A 17,385-nucleotide genomic window follows, 5' to 3' on the forward strand; every position below is an offset into this window, starting at 1 on the left:
GGCATGGCAGATGTGAGGCAGCTGCAGACTGATGTCCCAGCCGTGGGGCACAGGCCAGATACCAGGTGGGGGCCCCCCAATGGGCTCCTCTCCCCACTGCCCCTGATTTCTCCTTTACCCTCCAGCATCCAGCCCCCCACTGCCCACCCCGAATGCTGCCAGGCTCTGCCCTGGGCCCCCATGGGGCAGGGGGGTCGCACGTCCTTTCCTCGCCTTACCTCACAGCTGCCCGGGGCCGCGGCCTTTTGAGCACTTGGGTTCTTCACTTCTTTTTCCTCTTCCACGTTCCCTCCGTCCTCCTTACCCCGCCCCCTGCTCCAGCCCTTCGCACCTTCTTTCTGCTTCTCTTTCTCTCTCTCTCTCTGTCCCCGTCCCAGGCTCCGTCTCTCCCTTATCTGCCTGGCAGGAATGCAATAATTTTGTTTTCTTTTTAATATAACCCTGGCCAAGAACCCTGCCCCCCCCCCCATCCCTACCCCCGCCTCTTGGCAAGTGGCGTCTCGACTCGGCAGATGAAATGATAAGAAGCCAATTAGCCAGTTCCTTTGCTGGGCGGCCAGCGCCACATGGGGACTGGGTCGCGCCCACCCGGCTCCCCCCACCCCGACGGCTACAGATACACAGACACAGAGCAGGGACCAGCCCCGCCAGCAGGGGGCGGCAGACACACACACATGCACTCACACACACACAAATTACAAGCACCCAGTGTATGCACATACACACAACTTCCTTATAAACACAACCCCACCACCAGCCATACACACGACTCCCCTCCACAATGTCTATACACACATACAATTTATCCCTCCACGCAGAATTCCCAGACACCCCTCACTATACACACACACACACACACACACACACACACACCAGGGCATATCCCCTCCAGCAAGGGGCAGCAGGGACAGAGGGACACACACACAGCACTGCTTCACAAATACGCACTGTGACAGCACATGTAACCCTGCCGCACACACGTGGCCAGCCCCTCCACCACCACACACTCCTGTCCCAAACCCACACACCCCACGCATATGTCAACACACTAGAGGGGTGTGGCTGGTGTGGGAATCTGGGCTGCCGCTGTGTCTCATGGGAGTTGTAGTTCTGTGTCCCTAATGTCCCCATTCCTGCCATAGGCCCCGTTCCCTCAGCTGGACTCCATCTCCCATGATGCACCATGGCTTCCTCAAATGGTTCAGCTGCTGCAATGCCTCATGGGAGTTGTAGTTCAGTGACCCTGATATCTCCATTTTCCCCTAAGGGCTGCTCCCCAGTGGGAGTCCATCTCCCATGATGCACTGTGGCCTCCTCCCTCAGTTCAGCTGCTGCAATGCCTCATATTCCTGCCGTAGGCCCCATTCCGTCAGCTGGACTCCATCTCCCATGATGCACCACAGCCTCCATCATGAGACGGGTGGATTTTCCATCACCTGGCATCTTCACAGCAGGACTAGATGTCGTTCTAAGAGAGCCCCTCTAGCTCAGCCATCAGATATGGGCTGGAAGCAGCCATCACTGAGTGAAAAGCTCTGGCCTGGGTTACAGGAAGACAGAAACAGCCAGACTGGGTCAGACCTGAGGCCCATCTACCCTGGTATCCTGGCACCAACAGTGGCCAGCACTGGATGCGTCTAGGAACCCTGCAGAGGCAGATCTGGGGCAAGCGGTTAGAGAATGAGACGGACTGGGAGCCAGGATGCCTGGGTTCTATCCCTGTCTCTGGGAGGGAAGTGGGGACGAGTGGTTAGAGCAGGAAGGCTGGGAGCCAGGACGCCTGGGTTCTATCCCCAGCTCTGGGAGGGGGCTGGGATCTAGTGGTAAGAGCAGGGGTGTGGGGGCTGCGAGCCAGGATTCCTGGGTTCTGTTTCCAGCTTGGGGGGTTATAAGGTGCAGAGCTTTACATCACTGCTGGTACTCAGGAGCCCGGCCTCTGCTCATCCCTCAGTGCCGGGGTCCCAGAGAGACGTTTAGCTCCCTGGCTCCTCAGGACACTTCGACCCAGAGGCCTGCGGGAAGTAGGGATCAGCGAGCTGTGGGTTCCCCCAATCTCATCGACTCGTGATTCTGTCCCCTTTCTGCCCTCACCCCCACCCCCCATGATACGGAGCTGTCCCTGTCCCTGACAGATCAACCGTGACACTAATGCCGCTTTGCTGACAGATCTGACCCACCAAAGCCGATTGAGCATATGGCACAAGGCACAGAGCAGCTATAATTAGCTGAGGCCCATTGTAATTAGCCACCGAGGGGCACATGAAACAGCTCTGGGAGGGGAGTGGGGTCTAGTGGTTAGAGCAGGGGGTGCTGGGAGCCAGGACTCATCTCTCTACAAACCCCTCTATTCACCCATCCACCTTATCTATCTACCCCCAGCCACCCCCTCTACCTATCTTCATACACACCCAGCATCTCTTTATCTAGCTAAACTAAGTTACAAAAACCCTCCTGCATTTTAAAAGAGAAAATTGTAGTGGGAATCAAAGTCAGGACTCCTGGGTTCTCTCCCTGGCTCTGGGAGGGAAGTGGTGTCTAGTGGTTAGAGCAGGCGGGCTGGGACCAGGACTCCTGGGTTCTCTCCCCAGCTCTGGGAGGGTGTGACAGGATCCACGGGGTACAACCTGGAACTGGGGTACCGCTGTGCCCCCTTAACTCTTCAGCCTGGGCTGTCTCTCCCAATGCTTTGCTAGTGACCCCCAGCAAACCCCTCCAGGCGCTGTGATCGCTCAGCACCACAGCATGGGGAGCCCCACACCCATGAATGCTCCCAGAGCCACTCACGAATCACACCGAGAAAGGCCCCAGCCAAATCCCCCCCGGCTCCCAGCCTGCACCCAGGGCTGTGCCGTCCTGCCCGGGTCAGAAGCCTGGCCAGGCGGCCCCTCCCTCAATGTGGAGAGGACAATGCGCCTGCCTTTGTAACCGGAGCTGAGATTCCCCCAAGCACTTCCCCCAAAACACAGGGCATCAGGGGAAATAGAAAACGGGTATTAACAACAGAGAGCTGGATTGTAAGCGGTTATAAGTGGTAGGCACAGCAGGTCACAGATAGTTATCAAAGAAAATAAAAGCTCTGCCCCCAGGCGAAATCTTTAACCTTCCTACACGAGGCAGCGTTTCGATCGAGCAATTCGCTCAGCCCCCTGGATGTTACAGTTCTTAAGACACAGGCCTCTCCCTTAAGCAGGGGGGCTGGGAGCCAGGACTCCTGGGCTCGCTGAGGGGACTGGGGTGGATAGAGGGGTTTGTATGGGCATAGATAGATAGATAGATAGAGGGGGTGGATAGAGGGGGTGGATAGAGGGGGGTGGATTGGGATAGATAGATTAGATTAGATGGGGTGTTGGGGTAGATAGAGGGGGTGGCTGGGGGGAGATAGATAAAGGGGCTGTTGGGGTAGATGGGTGTGTATGGGGGTGGATCGATAGAGGGGGTGGCTGGCAGGAGATAGATGTGGTGGCTGGGGGGAGATGGAGGGGTTTGTTTAGGGGTGGGTCGATAGAGGGGGTGGCTGAGGGGAGATGGAGGGGGTGGCTGGTGTAGATAGAGGGGTTTGTTTAGGGGTGGGGAGATACGGGGGGTGGCTGGGCTGGAGGGAGATGGAGGGGTTTGTTTAGGGGCGGGTTGATAGAGGGGATGGCTGGGCTGGGGGGAGATAGATGGGGTGGCTGGGGAGAAATGGATGTGATGGATGGTATAGATAGATAGAAGGGTTTGTTTGGGTGGCCAGGTGTACCTGGGCTGGGGGTAGATACGGGGGTGGCTGGAGGTGGCTGGGGGGAGATGGAGGGGGTGGCTGGTGTAGATAGAGGGGTTTGTTTAGTGGCGGGTCGATAGAGGGGGTGGCTGAGGGGAGATGGAGGGGGTGGCTGGTGTAGATAGAGGGGTTTGTTTAGGGGTGGGGAGATATGGGGGGTGGCTGGGCTGGGGGGAGATGGAGGGGGTGGCTGGGCTGGGGGGAGATACGGAGGGTGGCTGGGGGTACCTGGGCTGGGGAGAGATAGAGGGGGTGGCTGGGGGTGGCTGGGGGGAGATACGGGGGTGGCTGGGAGTGGCTGGGGGGAGATGGATGGGGGTGGCTGGTGTAGATAGAGGGGTTTGTTTAGGGGTGGGGAGATATGGGGGGTGGCTGGGCTGGGGGGAGATGGAGGGGGTGGCTGGGGATGGCTGGGCTGGGGGGAGATACGGAGGGTGGCTGGGGGTACCTGGGCTGGGGGTGATAACAGCCATGGGAGGCGGCGAAGCCGGCGCGGAGGTGGGCGCACAAGGGCAGCGGCCGACAATTCGCCAAGTGGCTCAGAGCTGCCAATCTCCCTTTAATAGCTAAAGAGCTTCTCATCCCCTGGCCGAAAATGTGCTCAGCGCTCCTGAAATAGCCTCGTGTGTGTGTGTCCGGGGTGTGTGTGTGTGTCTATCAGAGCCCCCCCCCACCTTCCCAGGGAGTCTATATAAGCAGGGGAGCGCGAGGGCTCGGGAGAGAGGAGACGGAGCCAGGGAATCAACCTCCAAGTGCCAGGGTTCAGGGCGGAGGATCGGGGCGCTAGGCCGGGGATCAGGGCGCTAGGGCCGGGGCAGAGGATCGGGGCTCTAGGCGGAGGATCGCGCTAGGCCAAGGCTCAGGGCGGAGGCTCAGGGCACTAGGCCGAGGATCAGGGCGCAGGCTCGGGGCGCCATGGGGAACAGTAAAAGCGGGGCGCTGTCCAAGGAGATCCTGGAGGACCTGAAACTCAACACCAAGTACACGGAGGACGAGCTGTGCAAGTGGTACGAGAGCTTCCAGAAGCAGTGCCCGGACGGGCGCATCAGCCGGGCCGAGTTCGAGAAGATCTACGGCAACTTCTTCCCCAACTCGGACCCCAAGGTCTACGCCCGGCACGTCTTCCGCAGCTTCGACACCAACGACGACGGGACGCTGGACTTCCGGGAGTACATCATCGCCCTGCACCTCACCTCCTCCGGCAAGACCAACCTCAAGCTGGAGTGGGCCTTCTCCCTCTTCGACGTCGACCGCAACGGGGAGATCAGCAAGAGCGAGGTGCTGGAGATCATCACGGTGAGTCCGGGGCAAGGGGGGCGTGCTGCGAGCTTCCCCGCAGCAGTGCCCTGAGGGGATGCGGTGAGCTTCCCCGTAGCAGTGCCTTGAGGGGGTGCTGTGAGCTTCTCTGCAGCAGTGTCCTGAGGGAGTGCTGTGAGCCTCCTCATGGCAGTGCCCCGGGGGGTGCCGTGAGCTTCCCCACAGCAGTGCCCTGAGGGGTGCCGCGAGCTTCCCTACAGCAGTGCCCTGAGGGAGTGCTGCAAGCTTCCCCACAGCAGTGCCCTGGGGATGGGGGAACAATGTGAGTGCTCCCACAGCAGTGTCTTGTAGGGATTTCAGCCCCAGAAGGGGCGGGGGGTGGTGAAACAAGGCATGCTGCAAGCTTCCTTCCCAGCAGTGCCCTGAGGAGGGGTAGATGCGCAGGCTTGCCACAGCACCCTGAGAAGATTCCCGGTGCTCATCGAGCCGGAAACTTTTTCCCCATCTCCGACCACAATTCCCCCTCGTGGCAAATTAAACCGATTCCTGCTTGTTCTGCCCGCCGGGGTAACCAGCCCCCTCACCAGCATCACGGCCTGTCCTCAGGGGCTCCCCTCTCTCTCCCCCGAGGCTGGGCTCTCCCGCTGAACCTGTCACCACCCGTGTCTGACGCTTCCGTTAACGGAGGCCGGGCCGATGCAGCGTCACAACGGGCCCATTTACCCCGGTATCCCGCCTGCTCCGTGCCCCCCCTGGCCCATCTAGCCGGCTGTCAGCCCCCTGCTCCCAAGAGGCACCGGGAACACGCCTGCCGCCAGCCTGTTTGGCGGAGCGAGGAAGGGCCCCAGGGCTGCCTGACCCCCGGGCAGGTGGCGGGATGACGCCAGGCAGCATGACAGTGGATTAGCCCCGATCAAGGTTTGCGTAGTTCGCAAATGGCATTAGCCGCCCCTGCTGGGATCCCCCCCCCCCCGCACAAAATCCTGTTACGCTAATTTCCCTGGGCTGAGCCTCTTGGTTGCCAGCCGCCCGCCCGAATGGAGGCTGAAAGCGGCTTGGCCAAAAGCAGCCCCCCACCCCCCCCCGTTAATTTCCTCAGGGTGGCCTCACCCGGCCCTTGCAGAGCTGCTGCACGGGGGCCGGGGCGGTATCGGGGCAGAACGTAACAGGCCTTAAGCTGGATTTGCCACCGCAAAGGGGAGGAGGAGGAGGAAGGCTGGGGGGGGGACAGTGGCTTTGAGATGAGAGAGGTCTCTCTAAAAACAAGCGGGACAATTCCCAGAGGGCGCCATAGCCTCAGTGACGGTGGCGTTCACGGCACCGAGGGGCCTGGACGTGAGGGCGGCAGGGGCTGAGTAAATGATTCATTCCTCTCTGGAGAGAGAATCCAGGAGTCCTGGCTCCCAGCCCCCCCGCTCTGACCACTAGACCCTACTCCCCTCCCAGAGCCGGGGACGGAACCCAGGAGTCCTGGGTCCCAGCCCCCCCCTCTAACCACTAGACCCTACTCCCCTCCCAGAGCCAGGGACGGAACCCAGGAGTCCTGGCTCCCAGCCCCCCCTGCTCTAACCACCAGACCCCACTCCCCTCCTAGAGCCAGGGATGGAACCCAGGAGTCCTGGCTCCCAGCCCCCCCGCTCTAACCACTAGACCCCACTCCCCTCCCAGAGCTGGGGATTGAACCTAGGAGTCCTGGCTCCCAGCACCCCCCCTGCTCTAACCACTAGACCCTACTCCCCTCCCAGAGCCAGGGACGGAACCCAGGAGTCCTGGCTCTCAGCCCCCCCCGACTCTAACCACCAGACCCCACTCCCCTCCCAGAGCCAGGGATGGAACCCAGGAGTCCTGGCTCCCAACGCCCCCCCCTGCTCTAACCACCAGACCCCACTCCCCTCCCAGAGCCGGGGATGGAACCCAGGAGTCCTGGCTCCCAGTAGCTCCCCTGCTCTAATCACCAGCCTCGCCCCTCCCAAAGCCGGGGATAGGGCCTGTATTGCAATCTATGGGTTGAATGCCCCCTAGTGGCCAAAACCTCCCTTTGCTGCTGATCTCCCCCCCCCCGCGCCCCGCCCCCAGCCTATGCTGGGCTGGCGTCTTGCATCTGAAGTCAAGCTGAATGGCACATCGGATTTGTTCTCCCTTGGGACCGGATCAGGGCGGGGTGGGCAGCTGTTACCCTGACCTAATGTCTATGGTGGGCCTGGGGAACTCCCTGCTACTGGATTTCAGAGAGGCTAAAAGACGGCTAAGATTCTTTATATATATATATATAAAAGGACGTTTTGGGGGAGGGGACGAGACCCGGACGGGTTTAAACCGAGTCGGTAGGAATCTGTCCCCGCTCCTGAAGAAACAGGAAGCCGCCCTGGAGCTGAGCCGCCATTTAACTTGACCCCAAGCTTTTCCCCCTGTGGGTTTAGATTGGGCTGTTTCTGGAGGGGTTTCGTTCAGCTGCTTTTGGGGTGGGGACGGGGGGTGAGTGTCACCTTCAAAATCGAAAGCCGACTCCCATGTGAAAAAATCTCTTCCAGTCTTTTTTCTCCCCCCTTCTCCGGGATCTTTCCGGGCTCTGAAAAATCCATTTTTTTGATGAGGAGAAAACAGCAGACGAAATGTGGCCCATCACAACCTCTGAGGCCTTCATAGTGTGTGGGGAGGGGTGGGGGGCAGGGCCGCCCAGAGGATTCAGGGGGCCTGGGGTCTTCGGCAGCGGGGGGCCCCCACCACCGAATTGCCGCCGAAGACCCGGCATTTCGGCGGCGGGTCCCAGGGCGGAAGGACCCCGCTCCAGGGGCCCCGGAAAACTCTCGTGGGGGGCCCTGTGGGGTCCAGGGCCTGGGGCAAATTGCCTCACTTGCCCCCCCCCCTCTGGGTGGCCCTGGTGGGGGGGGCTGGCTTTAAATCACAGCGATTGAAATCACCCACTCTAACACCTCCGTTTCAATCACCGACTTTAACCCGCTTTTCCATCTGTACGTCGGACAGAACCGTTCAAACACGGCGATTTACAGCTCCCGGGTGCCTTTACCCGAGATTTTGTGCGTCTTTTTGCTTCCTAGCAGGGTCTGCTGCACGTTTATTTAAGCACCTAGGTAGCTTAATCTTGTCAGGTTCTTATTCATTGTACTTTTTCAGTATGGGAGGAACCGGTGACTCTCAGCTTTCGTTTTAAAAGAGAAAATTGAATCGTTTAAATAGCAGAATTTTAAAAATTCTGATTTAAACTTTAAAAAACAATTTTTTTCAAATAAAGACCAAAAATCATTGGTTTTTATCCCTCCTGGTTCTGCTCCTGCAAGGCAGGGTTAACCAGCGACCCACCAGCAAAGTCTCATGTATTCAGAACAAAAGCTGGTGGCCGAACTGCTCCCCCTCCCATCTGATCCCAAATTACCCGGCTACTGGTGGCATCTGATCAGCTAATGCCTCGCCTAGCACGTATTCACCCTCACCCCCCCCCCCCACCAGCCGGGCTCTCTGATCCCCTGTAAATCGGGGATTAGCCCTACGCTGCAATGGGCACGAACCTAGGGTGGGATCAGAGGGTAAGATAAAGAGTCGCCTGCTTGTTAACAGCAGAGGGAGGGGAAAATATGTGGATGGTCAGTGGAACTACCTGCCACTTGATTTTGCTGAGAAGGCGACAGGGAGGCAAGACACTGGGGGCCTGGGGTGGAGGTTCTTGGCTAGGGGGCAGGTGTTTCTGAGGACCAGGCTAGTGGCCAGGGGAGGATCTTTGGGTGGGAGGATGAGTCTCACCAGGCACGGGTGGGGATGCAGGACTAGGGACCTTGGAAATGGATCAGAAACCTCCTCTGGGAAACAGCTGCCTCCACGGAGCGGATGGGGGGACTTTGCTGATTGGAATGCAGGGGTGTTTGGGACTCATGGCAGGCAGCGAAGAGAAAGTGTCGGCATCCATCCACCAACCCCAACACGTATCCCTCCATCCATCCACCGACCCCTCCATCCACCAACCCACCCCTCCATCTATCCCTCCATCCATCCACCCCTCCACCTAGCCCTCCATCCACGCCCCCACCCCAACACATATCCATCCACCAACCCACCCCTCCATCTATCCCTCCATCCACCCACCGACCCCTCCATCCACTCACCCCTCCACCTAGCCCGCCATCCATCCACCGACCCCAACACATATCCCTCCATCCACCAACCCACCCCTCCATCCACCCCTCCATCTATCCCTCCATCCACTCACCTCTCCACCTAGCCCTCCAGCCACCCACCGACCCCTCCACCCACCCACCCCTACACTTATCCCTCCATCCACCGACCCCTCCATCCACCTCTACACCCATCCCTCTGTCCATCCATCCCCCAACCCATCCACGCCTACACCTATCCCTCCACCCACCCACCCCTCCGGCTGGGTTAACCCCATTCTTTCCCTGGCAGACAGCTCCTGTCCCCCCCGCCATCCCTTTCCCAAGCACGGCGGTTCCCAGCGGCTGGGTTAAGCTGCCCTCTGGTCAATCCCAGGGACCCTTTAATCATTTGCAATATTCCTCAGGGCTCGGATTCTATTCGGCGCCCGGCTCAGATTAATCTCCTGAGCCCAGACTGGGGGGAAATCTTAATAATGTCCCCCCCCCCACTGCAGTCAGCTGGGGCTGGCAGCAAGGGCATTAGAGCATCATATGAACACAGCTGAGATGAGGGTCACACGGGCTATGGGGAGTGGGGACGGACATCTTAATAGCCATGGCGGTGGGAGCAGGGGGCTGGGAGCCAGGACTCCTGGGTTCTAGCCCCAGCTGTGGTGGGGAGGTGGGTCTAGTGGTTAGAGGAGGGGAGTTGGGAGTCAGGACGCCTGGGTTCTCTCCTTGCTCTAGGAGGGCAGTGCAGTCTAGTGGTTAGAGCTCGGGGGGGGGGGGACACCACACTGGGAGCCAGGCCCACGTGGTTTGCCGGTCTCTGCCTCGTTGCACTGATTTGGAGTGTGGCAGAGCTAACCCCTGCCCCCCCTACCCGAGTTGGGGTGCAGCAATAAACCACCAGCTTCATATACCCACCAGCTGGGAAAATTCAGTGAGATGTGGCCAGCTCTGGGGTGAGGCGGGGGGGGGGGTCTGGGTTTAGGGGGCCCTTGCGCAGCGCGGAGATGCAGCCAGCTCTGGGGTGGGTATACGGGTGCCTCTTGCCCAGCGCAGAGATGCAGCCAGCTCTGGGGTGGGGCGGCTGGGTATACAGGGCCCCTCGCCTGGCGCGGAGATGCAGCCAGCTCTGGGGTGGGGCACAGCAGATGGGTATAGGGGGCCCCTCGCTCAGCGTGGAGATGCAGCCAGCTCTGGGGTGGGGCGCGGCTAGATGTCAAACGTTGTGTCTCTGCCCACAGGCAATATTTAAGATGATTCCCCCTGAAGAGCAGAAAATGCTGGCTGAGGACGAAAACACCCCCCAGAAACGAGCCGACAAGCTCTGGCACTACTTCAAAAAGGAGGAAAATGGTAAGGGGTCTGTCAGGCCCCCCTCTCCCGCTCTCTATCGCCCCATGGCCTAGCCCCATCTTGGCCGGCTCAGAGCTGCGCTGCTCAGACAGCCCAGTGCCCCCATATTGGTATTAATGGTGCCACACCCCCTCCCTCCACACGGCACCTCAGGTCAAACCCTGAAGCCCTTTTAACCTACAACGAACCCCAGCCCTAGAGGGGACAGGCCCCAAGCCCCATTCCCTGCCCTCCCGAGCCAGCCAGTCCCTGCCCTGGGGCCGGATGGGAGCTGGCGCCCCCTACAGGGGAAGGTCCCTATACTGCACTTTATTAACCCCTCCTCTCCTGTCTCCCTCCATTCCCCCCCCCCAGACAAAATCGCCGAGGGGGAGTTCATCTCCGGGGTGATGAAGAACGAAGCCATCATGAAGCTGATCCAGTACGAACCCAAGAAATAGGAAGGCCGAGGTCCCGGGCCGGGAAGGGAACAGCAACCTGGAGGGAGAACAGGCGCCGCTCCCCCGCCGTGTGCATGGAGTGAGCGAGAAAACGAGTGAATGAGAAAATGATGAAACGAATGAATGAAACGAGATGTGTGAGAGGCCTGACCCATCTCCAGCCATACGCTGCCATGTCGGTCTTCACCCCTTTCCCCGGGTAGCTGTATCCCCCCTCCTCCTCCTCCAACAGACCGTCCGCCGCTTCCAAACAGGCTGTCGTGGGGGGCCTAGGGAGGGGGGACCCCCCCCGAGAGCCCCAGGAGGCAGAAAGGAGCAGGGGAAAAGCGTGGGAGGTGAAAGAGAGGATGATGAGAAAGGGAGGATAGGAAGGAGAGAAAGAAAAATGGAGCAACGAAGGAAGAGGAGGGATGTAAGAGGAGTGAAGGGAGGAAGGAGAAATGGAGATTAAAAAGGAGAAGGCAGAGAACGGGAAATGAAAGGGGAGAAATGGCTGATGGAAGAGAAGGATCATATAAAGGTGCTGCCAGAGAGGCACTGAGATCGGGGCCCCGTCGGGCCGGGCGCTGCCCAGACACGGAGTCACTGAGATCGGGGCCCCGTCGGGCCGGGCGCTGCCCAGACACGGAGTCACTGAGATCGGGGCCCCGTCGGGCCGGGCGCCGCCCAGACACAGAGTCACCGAGATCGGGGCCCCGTCGGGCCGGGCGCTGCCCAGACACAGAGTCGCCGAGATCGGGGCCCCGTCGGGCCGGGCGCCGCCCAGACACAGAGTCCCCGAGATCGGGGCCCCGGGCGCTGCCCAGACCCAGAGTCCCCGAGATCGGGGCCCCGGGCGCTGCCCAGACACAGAGTCCCCGAGATCGGGGCCCCGGGCACCGCCCAGACCCAGAGTCCCCGAGATCGGGGCCCCGGGCGCTGCCCAGACCCAGAGTCCCCGAGATCGGGGCCCCGGGCGCTGCCCAGACACGGAGTCGCCGAGATTGGGGCCCCGGGCGCTGCCCAGACACGGAGTCGCCGAGATCGGGGCCCCGGGCGCCGCCCAGACACGGAGTTGCCGAGATCGGGGCCCCGGGCGCCGCCCAGACACGGAGTCGCCGAGATCGGGGCCCCGGGCGCTGCCCAGGCAGCGTGAGCGCCGAGCGTTGAACCCAGGCATCCGGTCTCCTCGTCTAACGCTCCAGCCTCGGCTCCTCAGCAAAACCCCCTCTCAAGTGGCACAAACCAACGACCACCGTCCAGGGCCCTGAAGACGGCTCTGCCTTTCCCCATTTGCGTCTTCTCTTCCTGCCCCCTTGGTCTGATTCCTCCCCTCTCTCCATGGGCCCCTCAGGCAGCTCATTCACCCCCCCCCCCACTGAAGCCTGTTTGGAAAACACCCCCCACCCCACCCCACCCCCCATTCATGTTGTGTTCTGCAGTTTGTGTTTTTGTCTCGTTTCTTCCCCACCCCCGAGCCAGCGGGATTCCCGGCCCAGCGCTGGTGGGGGTGGAAGGAGGGGAGACAAAGGGCATTTGTCTTACGTTTCTGTGCTGGTGTCTGGTTTTCAATAAAGAGCCTTGTGTGTAACCATTCGCCCGGCCTCCGGGGGAGGGAGCGGGCCAGGGGGGAATCGAACCGGCCCCCTCCAGCACCAGCCCCTGCTGCAGCTGGCAGGCAGGAGCAGGCACACGGCCTGGCCACTAGGGGCGACAGCGAACGCCCTGCAGGAAGGGGGCCGCCCCAAGCAGTGAAGTACCACGTGCCACCACTAGAGGGGGCAGGTGGGAGCTGGCAAACTAAGCCTGACCCCCTCCTCCTGTAACCCCCAGCCCCCACTCCCCTCCCAGAGCCGGGGAGAGAACCCAGGAGTCCTGGCTCCCAGCCCCCCCTGCTTTAACCACTAGACCCCACTCCCCTCCCAGAGCCGGGGAGAGAACCCAGGAGTCCTGGCTCCCAGCCCCCCTGCTCTAACCCGCGGCATACGGGCCCCCATTGGCTGTTCCCTGCTGCCCTGACAGGCATTACAGGGATAATCCGTGTGTGCCAGGTCTCTTGGCAGGACGGGGGTTATGTAACAGGGTTCCCCCCCCCCCCCCCCGCTTCCAATCCCATTAGCAAGGATGAGCTCTGGGCCCGGCGCCGAAAGCCCCGTGTAAACACAGCCCGAAGCAGCTTGGCCTGATCAGCCAGGGCCTGGCACCCAGGGGACAGATGGCAGCATCCGAGCCGGCCAAAGCTCCCCGCCCGGGGACTGGCACTCCCAACCCCCAGCCCCGCCAGTGCCCCTCACTCCCAACCCACAGCCCCACTGGTGCCCCTCACTCCCAACCCACACCCCCCGCTCCCCCAGCCCTGCCAGTGCCCCTCACTCCCGACCCACACCCCCAGCTCCCCCAGCCCTGCCAGTGCCCCTCACTCCCGACCCACACCCCCAGCTCCCCCAGCCCTGCCGGTGCCCCTCACTCCCGACCCCCAGCTCCCCCAGCCCTGCCGGTGCCCCTCACTCCCGACCCGCAGCCCCCAGCCCTGCCAGTGCCCCCCACTCCCGACCCCCAGCCCCCCCAGTGCCCCTCACTCCCGACCCCCCGCCCCCCCAGCCCTGCCAGTGCCCCTCACTCCCGACCCCCAGCCCCCAGCTCCCCCAGCCCTGCCGGTGCCCCTCACTCCCGACCCGCAGCCCCCAGCCCTGCCGGTGCCCCTCACTCCCGACCCCCAGCTCCCCCCAGCCCTGCCAGTGTCCCTCACTCCCAACCCGCAGCCCCCAGCTCCCCTCACTCCCCACCCACAGCCCCCAGCCCTGCCGGTGCCCCTCACTCCCGACCCGCAGCCCCCAGCTCCCCCAGCCCTGCCGGTGCCCCCCACTCCCGACCCGCAGCCCCCAGCCCTGCCGGTGCCCCTCACTCCCCACCCCCAGCCCCCTGCTAGCCCAGCCCTTGGATCCCCCCCACCCTAGCAGGACCCCTTGGGAAAGGGCAGCTCGTCCCCCTCTCCCACCCACCCTCCCTGGGATGAAGCCGGCCTGGCTCCGCCGCTCCTGAGTGGCCAGCAAGAGGCAACTTCCTGGGACCAAATCTAGGTCCCCACAGCCACTGCATAAGCCTTCCCATGGGGGGGGGGTGTCTCTGCTGCAGCCCCTGTCGTCCACCAGGGGGCGCCCTCCCCCTGCTATTGTCAAGCCCAATGACAGGAAGAGGGCCCAGGTCCCACCTGCAGCCAGCCCCACAGGTCCAAGGGAGCCACCGCACGGGAACCCCCCAACCTGAGACCAAAGGATCTGGGTGGCAACTTGGGCTGCTGGGCCTCAGACGCCTGGGTTCTGTCCCCAGCTCTGGGAGGGGAGTGGGGGCCAGTGGTTGGGGGGGAGGGCTGGAAACCAGGACTCCTGGGTTCTCTCTCTTTTCAAGATCACACAGTGGCAGAACCATGTCCCATCTCCCTGCCTCAGTTTCCCCACCTACGAGACACTATGCCCGAAGAACACAGGACCACTGCCACGGGGCACCCCCCCCAGATGTCGTGCATCCCCAGGGACCCGCCCCCCGTCCCGTTCTCCCCCCACAGAGGTTGTGCCACGCTGCAGGCTAGTTTGAACCCTTTATTGGGATGTGCTAGCCATTCACGCAGTCTTGGTAGCCCGGGTTCTCTTCTTCTTCACCACCACCGGCTTCTGGCTCCGCAGGATGGCGCTGGCACGGCGCAGAGCGGCCTGGAGACGGGGGAGGAAGCGTGTGAAGCTGATGCACAGTGGAGGGGCCCCTGGCACAGCCCGGCCCCAAGAGTGGGGTGCCCCCTGCAAAGGGGGAGGGCTCCGGCAGCGACGGGGCCTGGCTTCCCCATCCCACCGCCCGCTGCACCCCACATCTAGAGCTAAACGGGGTGAGGGCACCGACCAGGCATGGCGAGCGGAGCGACTATCACCCCCACGTCACTCTTCACCCATGTGGCGGGAGGGGAGTGCTCAGATTAGGGTGATGAGGCGATCGCCAATCAATCCCCCCTTTCTAGCGTGATCACCCCGCCCCCCACGTGAAGGGAGGGGAGGTCTCCAACCAGGCACGGTGAGCTGAGCGCAGCACCCACCTGGGTTAAAGCCAGATCATCCCATCTTTAAAATGGAGGTGTGTCTTTCCCCCCCACCCCCGAGAGCCAGCTGCGTCCCTTTCTGCCCCTCAGGACAGGCGCTTTGGCCAATGCCCCTCTGCCCCACGGGTTCGTGGGAAGCAGGGGACCAGACCCGGGGCGGGGGAGGCTCGGCTGCCCCCCCCCCAGCACTCACCATGCGCAGATCCTTGCGGTAGTTGTTCTTGCGGATGATGTGACGCAGGCTGTTGAGCGTCGCCCGGGCGTTCTTGTTAATGGTCGTCTTCTCGTAGGACGTGGCTGGCTTGCGCTGGCCTGGGGGAAGGGGCCACGGGTCAGAGCCAGGGGCCGGGCCAGGGGGAGGGATCACTAGTTAGCAGGACAGGACAGGGGCCATTCCCCTCTAAGGGGCACCGGCTGCGAGCCAGCCCCAGGGCAGGGGGAGTGGAGGGCTGGGGGGAGTGGGGGGGGGAACCAGGCACGGGGCCGTTCCCATCTAGGGGACCCAGCTCTGAACCAGCCCCAGGGCAGGGGGCCTGGGGGCTCGGGGGGGTTGGGAATGGAGCATGGGGCCTTCCCCCCCTTAGGGCGCCCAAGCACTGAACGGGGGGGGGTCTCCACCCAAATCTGCCCTCCCCAGGCGCAAAGAGGATTTCACAGCCCCTGGCTGCCGGCATCGCCCCACCTGCCCGTTTCTTCAGCACCACCACGACCCCCTTCCCGTCGGCCGCGGGCTCCACGCCGACCGTCTTGCGATGGATCAGCCCGTTGTAGCGGAAGGAGTTCCGGGCCTTCAGGTTGTTCGGCTCCTTCGGGGAGAAGCGCCCGGTTAGCGGGGCCGGGGGCTGGCTCGGTGCCCCCCACCCCCGCGCGGGGTCAGGGCGCACCCGGGCCGGGAGCTTGGCGGAGCCCGGACGCCTGGGTCCCCGCGGGGGGAGGGGAGGGGTGGGAATCCGGAGCCCGGACGCCTGGGTCCCCGCGGGGGGAGGGGAGGGGTGGGAATCCGGAGCCCGGACGCCTGGGTCCCCGCGGGGGGAGGGGAGGGGGGGGGAATCCGGAGCCCGGACGCCTGGGTCCCCGCGGGGGGAGGGGAGGGGGGGAGAATCCGGAGCCCGGACGCCTGGGTCCCCGCGGGGGGAGGGGAGGGGGGGAGAATCCGGAGCCCGGACGCCTGGGTCCCCGCGGGGGGAGGGGAGGGGGGGAGAATCCGGAGCCCGGACGCCTGGGTCCCCGCGGGGGGAGGGGAGGGAATCCGGAGCCCGGACGCCTGGGTCCCCGCGGGGGGAGGGGAGGGAATCCGGAGCCCGGACGCCTGGGTCCCCGCGGGGGGAGGGGAGGGAATCCGGAGCCCGGACGCCTGGGTCCCCGCGGGGGGAGGGGAGGGAATCCGGAGCCCGGACGCCTGGGTCCCCGCGGGGGGAGGGGAGGGAATCCGGAGCCCGGACGCCTGGGTCCCCGCGGGGGGAGGGGAGGGAATCCGGAGCCCGGACGCCTGGGTCCCCGCGGGGGGAGGGGAGGGAATCCGGAGCCCGGACGCCTGGGTCCCCGCGGGGGGAGGGGAGGGAATCCGGAGCCCGGACGCCTGGGTCCCCGCGGGGGGAGGGGAGGGAATCCGGAGCCCGGACGCCTGGGTCCCCGCGGGGGGAGGGGAGGGAATCCGGATACCGGACGCCTGGGTCCCCGCGGGGGGAGGGGAGGGAATCCGGTGCCCGGACGCGGGGGTCCCCGCGGCGGGAGGGGAGGCGAGGGAATCCGGAGCCCGGACGCCTGGGTCCCCGCGGGGGGAGGGGAGGGGTGGGAATCCGGACCCCGGACGCCTGGGTCCCCGCGGGGGGTGGGGTGGGGTGGGAATCCGGAGCCCGGACGCCTGGGTCCCCGCGGGGGGAGGGGAGGGGTGGGAATCCGGAGCCCGGACGCCTGGGTCCCCGCGGGGGGGGGGGAATCCGGAGCCCGGACGCCTGGGTCCCCGCGGGGGGAGCGGAGGGGGGGGAATCCGGAGCCCGGACGCCTGGGTCCCCGCGGGGGGAGGGGGGGGAATCCGGAGCCCGGACGCCTGGGTCCCCGCGGGGCGGGCGGGCGGGGGGGCACTCACGGTGCTGTAGGTCTGTTTGTTCCGCTTGAGGAGGAAGCTGGAGCAATTGCGAACGATCATCCACTGCAGATGGGCCGACATCGCCCTGCGGGGACAGCGCGTTAGCGGGGGGGGTCGGGGGGAGGGGCCGGTCCCGGGGGGGGGCGCGGGGGGGTTCAGGGAGCGGGGGGAGGGGCCGGTCCCGGGGGGGGGGGGTCCCACGTGGGGCCGGGCCCGGAGCTCCGCGCGCTACCTGCTCTCGCGGCCGCTGCCGGAAACGGAAAGGGAGGAACCCGCCGATCGGCGCAAGGACGGAACATCCG

General features: G+C 63.7%; 2 protein-coding genes across 2 annotated transcripts; one reads left to right on the top strand and one right to left on the bottom strand.

The window, feature by feature from the left end:
- Positions 1–4,675: 4,675 nt before the first annotated feature.
- On the top strand, positions 4,676–11,136 carry LOC123350460 (visinin-like). The gene is made up of 3 exons (XM_044989080.1): positions 4,676–5,056; positions 10,377–10,488; positions 10,843–11,136. The coding sequence occupies exons 1-3, from the start codon at positions 4,676–4,678 to the stop codon at positions 10,926–10,928; spliced, it is 579 nt and encodes a 192-aa protein (XP_044845015.1). The 3' UTR covers positions 10,929–11,136.
- A 3,357-nt stretch (positions 11,137–14,493) lies between these two features.
- On the bottom strand, positions 14,494–17,385 carry LOC123350325 (60S ribosomal protein L28). The gene is made up of 5 exons (XM_044988851.1): positions 17,316–17,385; positions 17,084–17,168; positions 15,677–15,800; positions 15,188–15,306; positions 14,494–14,617 (listed from the first exon to the last, which is right to left on the bottom strand). The coding sequence occupies exons 2-5, from the start codon at positions 17,162–17,164 to the stop codon at positions 14,528–14,530; spliced, it is 414 nt and encodes a 137-aa protein (XP_044844786.1). The 5' UTR covers positions 17,165–17,168; positions 17,316–17,385; the 3' UTR covers positions 14,494–14,527.

Source organism: Mauremys mutica, chromosome 15 (genome assembly GCF_020497125.1).
Source record: "Mauremys mutica isolate MM-2020 ecotype Southern chromosome 15, ASM2049712v1, whole genome shotgun sequence".
NCBI classification, from domain to species: Eukaryota; Metazoa; Chordata; order Testudines; family Geoemydidae; genus Mauremys; species Mauremys mutica.

Bases quoted from the DNA above. Each gene is read 5' to 3' on its own strand.
- LOC123350325 (XM_044988851.1), bottom strand. From the start codon at position 17,164: ATGTCGGCCCATCTGCAGTGGATGATCGTTCGCAATTGCTCCAGCTTC. The intron at 15,801-17,083 runs GTGAGTGCCCCC...TTCTCCCCGAAG, and splicing joins ACAAACAGACCTACAGCACC to GAGCCGAACAACCTGAAGGC. The intron at 15,307-15,676 runs GTGGGGCGATGC...CCCTTCCCCCAG, and splicing joins GGTGCTGAAGAAACGGGCAG to GCCAGCGCAAGCCAGCCACG.
- LOC123350460 (XM_044989080.1), top strand. From the start codon at position 4,676: ATGGGGAACAGTAAAAGCGGGGCGCTGTCCAAGGAGATCCTGGAGGAC. The intron at 5,057-10,376 runs GTGAGTCCGGGG...CTCTGCCCACAG, and splicing joins AGGTGCTGGAGATCATCACG to GCAATATTTAAGATGATTCC. The intron at 10,489-10,842 runs GTAAGGGGTCTG...CCCCCCCCCCAG, and splicing joins CTTCAAAAAGGAGGAAAATG to ACAAAATCGCCGAGGGGGAG.